The sequence below is a fragment of the Falco rusticolus genome, chromosome 15 (assembly GCF_015220075.1).
Source record: "Falco rusticolus isolate bFalRus1 chromosome 15, bFalRus1.pri, whole genome shotgun sequence".
Classification (NCBI taxonomy): domain Eukaryota; kingdom Metazoa; phylum Chordata; class Aves; order Falconiformes; family Falconidae; genus Falco; species Falco rusticolus.
In genome coordinates, this window is record NC_051201.1 from 3,363,351 (window position 1) to 3,376,051 (window position 12,701).

The 12,701-nt window shown below is 55.5% G+C and overlaps 1 protein-coding gene across 1 annotated transcript; it reads left to right on the plus strand.

The window, feature by feature from the left end:
• Positions 1 to 353: 353 nt before the first annotated feature.
• Positions 354 to 4,484, plus strand: FOXF1 (forkhead box F1). The gene is made up of 2 exons (XM_037409579.1): positions 354 to 1,460; positions 3,042 to 4,484. Exons 1-2 carry the CDS (start codon positions 401 to 403, stop codon positions 3,200 to 3,202), a joined length of 1,221 nt encoding a protein of 406 aa, XP_037265476.1. The 5' UTR covers positions 354 to 400; the 3' UTR covers positions 3,203 to 4,484.
• The last annotated feature ends 8,217 nt before the right edge of the window (positions 4,485 to 12,701 follow it).

Below are 12,701 nucleotides of genomic sequence, written 5' to 3' on the forward strand. Positions count from 1 at the left end.
GGCAGGCGCAGGCGGCGGCCGCCGGCTTCTCTCTCGCAGCAGCCGAGCTCAGATCGCTTCCACCCGCCCCCCCATCCCGCCTCCCTGCGCACCCCCCTCCTCCCGACCCTCCGCCTCTCGCTCGCCTTCTGCAGCCGGGCTCGGATTTAGGGATAAAGTGGGAGGAGGAGGGAAAGCGGAGGGGGGGGGGGGTGTCGGCGTCGCTTCCATTTGTTTATCCGCGGAGGGGTGAAGTCTCCCGGTGGAGAGAAACCCCGCCGGGGGGCCGGGAGGAGGCCGGGGGGGTGGGGGGGTGGGGGGTGAGCGGCGGCGAGCCCCCGGCAGCGTGGCCTTTTGGGGGGGCGCCTGGGGGAGGGTGGCGGAGGAGGGCCGGGGCTGGCCGCCGCGGACCTGGCCGTAGATGACTGCAGAAGCGCAGCAGGCTCTGTCCTCTCAGCCCCCTCCTCCTCCGGTGCAGAGCAGCTACGGCCCCATGTCCTCCGTGGCCGAGAAGCAGCCGCAGAGCTCGGCCATGGACGCCGCCTCCGCGGCGCCCGGCGGGGCGGCCGGCAGCGCTCCGGGGAGCGGCGGCGGCCCGGGCAGCGGCGGTCCCAAGGCGAAGAAGACTAACGCGGGGATCCGGCGGCCGGAGAAACCGCCTTATTCCTACATCGCCCTCATCGTCATGGCCATCCAGAGCTCGCCCTCCAAGCGGCTGACCCTCAGCGAGATCTACCAGTTCTTGCAGAGCCGCTTCCCCTTCTTCCGCGGCTCCTACCAGGGATGGAAAAACTCGGTGCGCCACAACCTCTCGCTCAACGAGTGCTTCATCAAGCTGCCCAAGGGGCTGGGCCGCCCGGGCAAGGGCCACTACTGGACCATCGACCCGGCCAGCGAGTTCATGTTCGAGGAGGGCTCCTTTCGCCGCCGGCCCCGCGGCTTCAGGAGGAAATGCCAGGCGCTGAAGCCCATGTACAGCATGATGAACGGGCTCAGCTTCAACCACCTCCCCGAGAGCTACGGCTTCCAGGGCTCGGCCGGCGGGCTCTCCTGCCCCCCCAACAGCCTCTCCCTCGAAGGGGGCTTGGGGATGATGAACGGGCATTTGTCCAGCAACGTGGAGGGGATGGGCCTGGCGGGACACTCCGTGCCCCACCTGCCCGCCAACGGTGGGCACTCCTACATGGGCAGCTGTACCGGCTCCTCGGCGGGGGAGTACCCGCACCACGAGAGCTCCGTGCCCGCCTCCCCGCTGCTCGCCGGCGGCGGCGTGATGGAGCCCCACTCGGTTTACTCCAGCTCGGCCTCGGCGTGGGCTCCCTCCGCCTCGGCGGCCTTGAACACGGGCGCGTCCTACATCAAGCAGCAGCCCCTCTCGCCCTGCAACCCCACGGCCAACCCGCTCTCCTCCAGCCTTTCCACGCACTCCCTCGACCAGTCCTACCTGCACCAGAACAGCCACAACACCGCCGAGCTGCAAGGTAAGGCGCGGACACGCGTGGGACACACCGCGACGGCCGCGGACACGCGTGGGTCCCGGCCCAGCCGCTCCGTGGGCAGCGGCCGTGCGCTCCCCGGGAGGAGACCCCCGTTCCCCGCCTCCCCTCCCGGGGGCAACCGGGAGGCCGTCGGGGCTCGCCGCCGCTGCGGGTCTGGGGACCGCCGGGCCGGGGCTCCGCTCCCCGGGGGCGGCTGCTCCGCCGCTGGGGCAGCCCTGGGCCTAGAGCCGGTGGGCTCCGGCAGGGCGGGAGCTGCGGGAAGGCGAGGCCCGGGGGGTCTCACGCCTCCGCCGGGACCCCGAGGGAGGAAAGGGGGAATGTCCGCTGTCCGCACCCCACGGCCCGCCGGCAACTCCGCTCGGGGTTGCGCTTTCCCGGCCCATCGCCCCCCCCCGCCCTCCGCTCCTCCGCCCCTGCGGCTGTCGGTGGCCCGGGCCCCCCGCGCCCCCCAGCCCCGGCCCGGGGATGGAGCTGCCGGGGGTGGCCGTGCCCCGGCTCTCGGAAGGGGGTCGCGGTGCTTGGGCTGGGAGGAGGCCTGGGGAGGGCCGAGGGCAGCGCTGGGCTTCGTCCTGCCGCCCGCGTTCACCTCGGGGCGCGGGGATAGCCCTGGGGGCCGTGGTGGGGCGAAGGGACAGGTTTGGGGGGGTCCCTGCACATCACCCCGGGCCTTTCGGGGGAGCGGGAAGCGCCTGGCAGAGGCGGGTGTGAAACGGAGCGTTAGCGGGGCAGAAATGGCAAAGCGAAGCGGGGCAGAAGCGTCAGGCGGCCGGTGGGGAGCAGCCGAGCCCGGGCCCAGCACCGGGGGTCAGCACCCGCCGGCGGGCACCGTGCGGGCCCGGCTCCGGGGGAGCACGCCCGCATCCGCGGGAAAACGGAGGAAAAATCCCTCCCGAGGAGCCACCGGGCCCGCTCGCGGCCTTCACCGAAACGCTCCGGATTAACAGCGGAATTGCGGGCGGCGGAGTGGCGGCAGCGCGGGTCCCGGGCGAGCACCGCGCCCCGTCGCACCCGCGTTCACCTGGGGTTTGTGCCCCGGGGTGGCGGCGGCAGCAGCGGCAGCGGCCCCGCTCCGGTGCCGTTTGGGCCTCCCCGCCCGGGCTCTGCCGCCGGCCCCGCTGCACGAAGGCGCTTTCCCCCCCGCTCCGCACCCCGCGGATGTTGCGCCCGGGCGGAGGCGGTGGGAAAAGCACCGGGCACCTCCGAGGGCGCAGAACGGGCAGCAAAGCCCTAAACCCGGCGCGGCCGGACCCCGGCTGCTCGGAGCGCCCCTAGGCCGGACAGGGAGCGCCCGCGGCCGCGGGGTTCTGCCACCGCACCTGTCCGCGCCCGCGGAGCCCCGGCGGTGCCCGGGTGCTTGTGTGCGTGCAAAAATACACCCAGTTCCGCGCTGACACCCGGGGGCCGCGGGGGCTGGGTGGGCTGGTTATTTATTTGTTTGTTTATTTATTTATTTTACCCCAGACGGCGGCTTTCTCTTTTCTCGCCCCCTCCGCGCTCAACCTCCTCTACTAAATGTAATTCCCATGGCTGACTATCTTCCCCCCCCCCCCCCCCGTCCCGCAGGCATCCCGCGGTATCACTCCCAGTCTCCGAGCATGTGCGACAGAAAGGAATTCGTCTTCTCTTTCAACGCCATGGCCTCCTCCTCCATGCATTCAGCGGGCAGCGGCTCCTATTACCACCAACAAGTGACATACCAGGACATCAAGCCGTGCGTTATGTGATACGGGGCGGAAAAAACACCTCCTGGGGCCGGCAAGGCCTGACCCGGGCACCGAGCCCCCCCCCCTCCAGGACCTTCTCGATGGAATGGGGGGGGTCTCTGCAGACTGGCTTTGTTCGGGAGGTATAGACAGGCGCCCCGGGGAGCGGCAGGGGACGGGGCGTGCGGCCCCGGGGCTGAGCCTGCCCGCAGCTGAGCATCGGCCGGGCCCGGCCGCCACCACGGGCCTGAGTCACCGACGGTCTCTGCCTTCTTCTGCTTCTTCGCTTGGGGCTGGGTTGAGAAGAAAGCAAAAGCAGCCCCCTCTCCGCCCTGAGAACCCTGACGGCGAGTTTGGGTGAAGAGTCTGACAACTGAGGTTTTGATGCTTCTTTAAAAAAGGGGGGGGGGGGGGGAAGATAAAATTAAATTACTAATTCAGTTTTGTAATTGGCATTGAGCAGTGTCGCCATCACGGTTGGTAGGCGGACAGCCGGATCGGGCTGGGGATGGGGGGGGATGTGCTGGAAAGGACCCCGACCCCAAAGCCGGCGCATCCTGCGCCCGCGGTCCCCTCCGCGCTGCACCGCGAGCAGGAGCAGGCCCGACACCGGGGTCCCCCGCCCCAGCCCCGTCGGTCCCGTCTCACTTCGAGCCCCTTCTTAGGAGAAATTTTTTTTTTTTTTTTTTCCGGCAAACACCCAGGGGGCAGAAATCTGTCAGAGGGATTTTTTCCTTTTAGCTATTAATTTTTTTTTTGCCTGCATAAAGACTGCAGGATCAGACCCTATGCAGAGAGAATAAGGCACTTTGACAAGAGACAGCCATGCTCATTCTGTTATTTATTCTACATATTTTTTTTGTTGTTGCTAATAATCGAGACACGAGTAGTCTCAGTTGATCAGTATTAAATCGGTGAATCTCTGTTGGCAATATTTGCCATATAGATTTTTTTTTTTAGTTAACCTTTGTAAATTTTAAACCGATCATGGTCTCTGTAAAGACAATCCTCCATATGTTTTTATAGAAATATATATATAATGAAGGATTATTCCCCTCCCTCCCCTTTCTATGGTTTTTTTTTCGCCCTGTCTTTGTACAGTTCGGTGACACCTATTTTAATTCTTTCTGCACTGTATAAAATTGTAATTATGGGGGTATTTTTTTCGCCCTGCCCTTTTGTGTACGTTTTGTCCCCAAAGGAAAAAAAAATCGAACCGAAATAAAACATGTATGTTATTTGTACATGGGCTTCACGATTGTATGAGCATCAAATAAACGAGCATGCGGTGTAACACGCGTAATTATATCTGAGGAGTGTGTGAACTCCGCCGAGCTGCGCGGAGCGCTCCGCACTGCGCGGGACGCCCGGCCCGGCCCCGCAAACCTCCCGCGGTCGGTGCCTCAGTTCCCTGCCTCGGTGCAGGCTCCAAAGGGCCCTTTTTGGGGTTCGGCTGCGGCTTCCGAGGGGTCCTCCCGCGCCGGGGATATTTAAAATGCGGGTAACGAAAGGAGGAGGGAAGAAAAACCGGAGACGGTTTTTATTTTTATCTTTTTACGGTTATTATTATTTCACGTTGTTCCCCCCAAGGAGAAAGCGAAAGGCGGTGTTTCACGGCTCTTTGCCTGTTTCTTGGAGAAAATACAGCGGGGACGGAGCCTGTGCCTCCTTTTCCCCCCCCCCCCACCCCGGGAGGGACACGGGCATTTTTGGGGCAGCCCGAGCCGCGCATCCCCGCGGATCCCCGCCGTGCTCCACCCGTGGAACCTCCGCTGAGAACGGCACGGCGCTGCGAGTTCCCGCGGCTCCTTCCCCTGCGTGAAAAATAATAATAATAATAAAAATTAAGCAGATCATCTCCTGCACCATCACCATCCCATGCTGTGGGATAAATCCGCAGCGAGGGGACAGCAGGCAGCGGGGACTGGAAAAAAAAAGTAGTTTTTTCCTTGCAAAGTTTGGGTTTATTTGATCCTAAATGAGGGTACCACCATACCCAGGAAATTTTGCTTTAACCCATGGGCCAGTATATCTATATCAACACTCATACTATGAATATACACATACAAAACAGCGTGTGAATTAATCTGATTAGTTGGCTGTGTATTTCTGTCTTTATATAGGGAAATTAGGTTACTGTACACTATTTAGCCCAGCTGTGTGTGATCAGCTTAATTAAAAGCAAAGTTAGCTGGTAACAACAACAGCTTAATTATTCTTTTAATTTAAGCAGGTGGGAAAGGCTTTAACAGAGTTGGTGGAGGCCTCTCAGAGAGTTTTTTTGTTGTTGTTTTGGGGTTCTTTTGGGGGGGAGGAGAGGGGTTTTGGATTTGGTTTTTTTTTTTTTTTGAGAGTTGGTCTGTAGTGGCAAGCAGCCTGCAGTATTTATGGGGGTTTCCTTGTTTTTATGCCTTTACGGGTGGATTTTGTTTTCCATCGTCTGCACTGCTGCCCGTCCCCGTTGGAGGTGAGCTGTGTTGTTGCCATCCTTTTCATATACCAGCTGAGGACTGAGGGTTTTGCTCCTGAAGCACATAACTGCGCTAGGTGTGGCTGAGATAAAGGCCCAGGGTTAGGAGTTCAGTCTTTGCCAAGTGGTTCTTCCTTCCTTGAAATCTTGCTGTTGCTCCTAAGGCTCGTTTTCATCCTTCAGATTAATTTTGGACTTGCTCGTTTGTGTGCAGGACTGGTGCCTTCACAGCCTGGTCTCCGCCAGGCTGGAAAGGGCAGAGCAGGTACCTTGCAAGCCTGAGGTCCAGCTTGAAGGGGGTTGATATCTGGTCCCCAACAAAGGTGTACATGATTTATTTTCCTCCCTCCCATCGGTTCCTAAACCTGGAAAAACAGAGCCACCGCATACCACGGACGCCACATATTCCTCAAGCCAGTGAGCGCAGTCTAAACAGACAGCTCTCCATCTCAGACACCTCCACCAGGGAGGAGAGGATGAAACCCCGCAGGCTCCTGCCCCCAGCCCTTCTGCACAAGACAAACTTGATTTTTTCCCCTGCATGTATTGTCCCAGAGGATGGCAAAACCCCCAGCCGCTATCACAAACGGTGCCTTTATGCAGGCTCCGCGCCTGTGTTTGCAGGGTTGGTTTGGGCTCTGGTGGGAGGCGAGGAGAGAAGCCTGCTCAGAAATGCTGTTGGAGCCCTGTAACAGGAGATGAGACATGGGCTTGCTCAGAAATGTGGTATTTGCTCACGTAACGGCCCAGATCTGAGCATGGTCAGCTGCTGTGGCTGCGTTGGGTACCAGCAACCCGCTCGCTGCTCCTCGGCACCCGCTTCCCAGTCTGTGGGTGCTACACCCCCACCTTTTCCTTGGGGCTTTGGATTTCTCCTGGAGGAAAGGTCTCATTGCAGATGCAGGCCCATGAGTTTTCTACAGGGCTGAGATTTTGAAGCATGACGAGAAACAGGGCCTGGTGTCTCCAGCTGGGTTTGATGCAAAGCGAACCCCTGGCTCAGGGGACCAGGGGTTCACAGGCGAGCTGTGCCCCGGCCGTGCCCTGCCATGGCCAGGAGTTGGGGACCTCGACCCTTCCCTCTGCTCCTCCCGGCACGTCCACCACCCTCGCAGGGCCACCACGCATCTGCCGCCACCCTGTCACCCTCCCCCCGGCTTGTGTCCCCAGGCATGTGGATGAGGGGCGCATGGATGGTCCCGCGTGGGGACACGCTTGAGGGGCGTGGGGTCACGCAGGGACCCCAGAGCAGGAGCGCCCACCGCTGTGACAGGAGAGACGCGGCTGGGCCCCCCCGGGGGGACACGCACATCGCCGGGGGGCGTCGGGGCGGTCTGCGGCTCGTTTTTTGGGGGCAGCATCCTGGCAGGGATGCCGGGGGGGGGCTCTCGGGGCGGGGCCGGGGGGACCCCGCGGGGGGAGCGGGGCCGGGGTGGGGGGCGCCCCGGCAGGGGGCGGGCGGTGCCGTTCCCGTGGCGGCAGCGCCACCTGGTGTCGGGGACCGGAACCACCGCCCCCCCCCCCGCGCCTCGCCCCCGCTCCCCGCCCCGCCGCGGGTTCCCCCAATTTGGGCTTAAAACCTGGCCGGTTCTGGGGATTTCTGACCTTTTCTCCAAGGGTTGGGTGTTAAAGGTTTGCTTTATTTTACTTTTTTTTTTCTTTTTGCCCCCCCCCTTCCCTCCGCCCCCGGCTTCTGGCATCCGGAGCTCTGAAGGTGAACGTTCCTTTATCACACCTTCAGATGTAGCATCGTGATAGTGGTGACTGAACATGCCACACCAAACTGGTTTATGGGATGCTTCTGATCAGTGCCCGGGAGGGACAGAGGGGGCTATTTGGCATGGCATAGCATGAAGTAGCCCATAAATGCCGACACTCGGCCCATGATGCTCTCAGGTGGGGTTGGTTACCCAGAGTAGCAGAAAACTGGGTACCCTGGAGCCTTAACTGAGGGGAACAGACACCTTGAATCTTAAGCAGGATTTGGAAGGCCAAGTTCTGATTTTGGTACCAACTTCTTAGCAGGCAAAGGCTCAGATCCATCAGAACAATTGGATGCCTGATTTCTCCCTCAAAACCAGAAGTCTGGGACCTGTGTACAACAGGGCATCCGAGCCACAGTTCTTGTCACTTTTGAAAAGGGGACTTGGATTTCTATGTCACTGAAAAGCTTTTGGAAGACCACACCTGAACATCTGTTCCCTTTCCATGCATATTTACGAGCGTAGCTGCTGCCTGACACTGATCTCCTCAGGACAAGACAGTGCTGGGGTGCTCCTGTGGGCTTTGCATTTGCATATCCCTGCCAAGAAGTCTTTGTCACTGGGAGCCATCCTTGGGGATAAAATATCTGATGCAGGTAAGCGTGACTGGCCAAAGGAGACCCCCCCAACCCCCCGATGAGCAGGAGGTGCCCTGGGCACTAGCAGCAGCTCTGCAATCAGGGGCTGATGTTATTCATAGAAACAATTACCAGATCAGATCAGCGAGGGAAGGCCCACAGCTCAGGGGTTTTTAAGTAACTTGCACCGTCAGTATCCATCCTACCCGATAAGAACTTAACATCAGAATATTGCTGAGGAAAGACAACGCAACGAATAAACCTGTTACTGAGCTTCTGGGTTGGGGATTTGTCTGTTTGCACAGTTTTACAAAAAGCTCTTTGAGACCAATTCCCATGATCAATAGTTGCTCTGATCCATCAAACTTCTAATAAATGTTTTAACTCCAATCTTAAAAATGAGCTAAATTTTTGCAAGGGAGATGCAGATCCTTCAGCAAATGTCACTGAGGTGAATCACTTTGTCATAAACATGAATTTCCTCTTCTCGGACACTTCTCGCAGGTCTTCTGAGAGATCCCAGGAAGCCTGCAGGCCACTGGTACAAGCAGCAAAGAGCAAATGACAATTCTAGAGGACAAAGCATCTCTACCTGATCATGGAAAGAGATGCGGGGACACTGGCAGTGCCACTTTACTTCAGTGGCTCTTACATGGGTGTGAGCCTGAACATAGGCGTTTCTTTACTTAAAGCAGCAGGAGTTGAAAAACCCAAAGTGGTGCAAAAAGGCAGTTCTGCGGCTCAGCCCAGCCTCAGGCTAATTACTGAAAAAATAAGCAAACACACCTGGGAAAGCAAGATGACATGGCCTGGAAAGTTTTGCAGGGACTTACAGTACCAAGAGTTCACTTGCCATAGCAATGGTGTTCCTCTGTGGTCAAGAAAAGCCGCTGCAGACCAGCTACCCGAGCAATCGCCGCCTTCAGAGAGATGGAAACACTATGCTGCAGAGTCTGAGCAGTGCAGGTGCCTGGAAAGACTCCGAAAACATGATATCCCTCTGGAAAAATGTAAGTGTTACTCTTGTCTGACTAATTATTCACTTAAAAATACTAAGGAGTGGCAGCAATGGATACACTAATGCCTAGAAACGTAGAAGCTTTTGCAGCATTTCATGTTTCCCTTCTTTCTGTGCCCCCTTTTTTCTTCTCCCACTAACGATCCCATATGTTTGCCTTATTCCTTAAAGGAAGAAAGTCACCCTGGTCTAGCTCCATGTGTTCCTGCATGGGATGGCTGGACTGTAACACATGTATGTGACTAGCTAGACCTGGGGAGGAGGCGTGTTTGGAAAAAATTATCTATTTCTCTCGCATGTCTGGTCTCACAGGGCAAGAGAGCTGTGGTTTGTCCCTGGGCTGGGAAAAGGCTTGTGCTGGGTGCCCTGACTGGAAGGCGCTTGTGGAGCAGGATGGGCAGAATCGTTCCCAGCCACAGCAGGGCTGACCTGCGCGTGGAGGCAGCAACCACAACACTGCGGCTCTCCATTGGGAAGCAGCAACAAGGTGCCCATCTGGGACATCAGGTACCTGTCACATAGAAAAGTCCAAAGGCTACCATGCTATGGGATTTTATTTTTTATTTTTATTTTTATTTTTATTTTTATTTTTATTTTTATTTTTATTTTTATTTTTATTTTTATTTTTATTTTTGATGAGTTTCTAGTCTGTTCCCTCCAGTTGTTTTCCAAAGTGGTTGGAATTGCCATTTGCATCTAGTCTATCAGGAGCCATCTCCGCCTTCCTCATTTTCCCATCTGTAAAACGTGGATGTTACTGGGGCCATGTAAAGATTGACTAGATAGGTCCGTATCCTGAACTCATTTCTCCCAGTGACTTCAGTGGGATGCCCAGCCCAGAACAATGGCAGGATACACGACCCTAAACATTTCTGCAGTGCTTTGAAAGATGAAAAGCAGTGACTTTTATACCTATGTCAGTGTAGGAGCAGGCAAACATTTCATGATGTTTACAGCAGACATCACAGACATTACACATGAAAACATGGGAAATGGTGCACTTTTCTTGTAGGGAGATAATCTTTAATAGATGGCAATGAGGAAATAAAAGCATTTGTACACAACAGCCTACCTCACGGAGGGGTATGTTTGCCTGAATAACGTGGCTACAGCCACAGATGTTTCCTCTAAAGCCAGAACTGCTGCACGGGGCTGTTCCTTCTGAGGAACCGGAATGAGAGAAATCCCAGCACATGCTTTTCTCCCAGCTCCTCACCTCTTGCTGCAGTTGTGGAGGCAGACACAGCCCCAGTGCTAGATTTTTCAATGGAAACATGCCCCTAGAAAACATTTGTTTCTCCCTTTGGAGCAGCAAAAGACGATGAAATCATAAAAAAAAAAAATAACCCAGACATGACTTGAAGATAGTATTTAACCGTCCCTTTTCTACGATATTTTATTGGTCTCCAGAGATAATGGGATAAAGCCTCTGTCCTTAAGGCCTGCTTTCTGGGGGGTGGGACCAGGGACTGATGTGCATGGAGATGGTGGAAGGGGGCCTGGCTGCGGGGCCCAGGGGAGGGCTCTCCTCCCTCCCTACCCTGATGAGGAGATACTTTTTTTTCTTTTCTCTCTCCATGGAAACAAACAATCTCTGAGTCCTGTCACTCAGAAGACTACACAGCAACATGGACTTGTTTACCCGCTGTTGTCTTCGGTGTATTGAAGCTGTGTGGCCTTGTCCTTGTTCCAGGAAATGCATGGACGTAGCTGTCTGAAGGAAAACCCTAATTATTGTATAGTTTTCAGCACTGAGTGGCAGTTAGCCACCTCGCTTTTATTGTTAGCAGATTACAATGTTGCCTCACTGCTCTGTGCCACACACCACGCTGTGACTAATATCATTCAACAAAAGAAAAACCCCTCCAAAGTGACCCATGTTCTCAAGTCTCGTGGATCTGGTAGAGGCTCCATTCATCCGATACTGTTTTCTCTTCGCATCTCTCCCATGAGCGAGGATAGGAGGAAGGGCCAAATTGCCCTGGGAAGCTCACGTCCGTGATGTGACACCTAGGGTGGTCGCTGCTGGATCCCACACCCTCCCGGCTGCCATGAGGGTGGAGCGGGGTTTGCTCACACCGACCAGCCTCCAGAGCTGTTCAGCATCTTTCCCCGCTGAACCCTCAAAAAGAGGGGTGTGCAGTAACAACATCCTAACTTGTTTGTGCCATGAAAGGAGCTGGAAAGAATGCACTGAACCACATGACAAGCGAGGACATCAGGCTGCGCAGAGAATAGAAAGACCTCATTTTTAATTACTTCTGAACAAAGTTGGCTCAGTAAAGTATTTCCCATTGTACTGCTGAACTTTTCTTCTCATCACACAGCAGCGAAACACAGGCTCCTCTGCTGCTGCAAGTGAACTCAAATCGAGCCTGGTTAGGGATCACTTCATTCCCTATTAAAAGCAGACTACCCATCCGTCACCAGCGTTTCAGACTCTCCTGCAGCATCCACGCAGTTCTTTGCCACTGCAGATGTTTTTATCATGAGAGTCTTAAGAAGCAAGGATGCCCCACCGTCCTTACAGAAAGAGTGTGGGGGTTCAGCGCTTAAAAGATACCTTCTCCTCACTGCTCCAGGCATTGGCGGTCACAGGAAGGCCATTATGGAGAACTGGTTTGAAGAATTGAGGCCCCCAAAGTCTTAGACCGGTGCTTCAGTCCTAGGGAGGTAAGGGCTGGCATCCACCCGAGATGAGGCACAAACTGCATCTACATAGATGCAGCCCAGTTCAACCTACACACGCTAAAGGCAAGGCCAAAGCTACAACAGGTACAAACCCAAGAATTCTTACTTGAGTAAAGGTTCTCATCTTTAAAGCCTGTTAATTTGGACTGTAAATTCTTCAGGGCACAGGCTTTACTGTTTGATTGTTGGTATGCTATCTTGTATAGTCTTGGTCCAGGCCAAAGTAAAACATAAGCAGCCTTCAGTGCCTTGAGTTTCATGATGAGATCAGAGTCCAAGGATTCACTAAAACGTATCGCATTTCAGAGTTTTGTGGATTTAGAGAAAAGTCAGAAGTGACTCATGTATAACTGATGTCTTCCTGAGCATGCAGAGAGCCTGAAACAATAGATCTAAGAGATGCAGGCTGCCCCATTCACTTTTTCTTCAAAATCTGCTGTTTCCTCAAGTAGGAACTTGGTCAGCCCACAAGAAAAAATCCACATCTTACATCTAAAGGCACCAAAAGGCCTTGTAGGCGTCTGCCTTGGGCAGTCTTGCATTATATAATTAAATAGCAATTTAGCATCTTGCATTGAAATGTCTTTTAGCTAAAGATGAGCAACTTCTCAAGCAGCAGGAAGGGCCCCATCCTTGTCACTGCTTCCCTCGCTGGCCAAGACAGAAATTGCATTAACTTCAGGGTGCACAGGCTCAAACTCTGGCTGCATTGGTACATGCCACTTCAAAAAGCACGAGCTATACCCTCCTCTCACAGGAAGCTTATAGAACAGCTTTGCTGCAAGCCATGCTGGTTTTTTTGCAGAATGTAACTACGCAAGTTCTTGTTTTTGCTGTAGGGACCCTATAGCAACCCAAAGGTGATTTCTGAGGAGTACTGTTTTGCCTCCACGTAACCCCTTACTCCTAAACCTCTGCAGAAGCTCTGAACCCCGGTAAGCCTTCTGCAGCTTCAGTCTCTGTTTTTAACAGCTGCCTGTTTCCCTGCAGGTTATTGCTC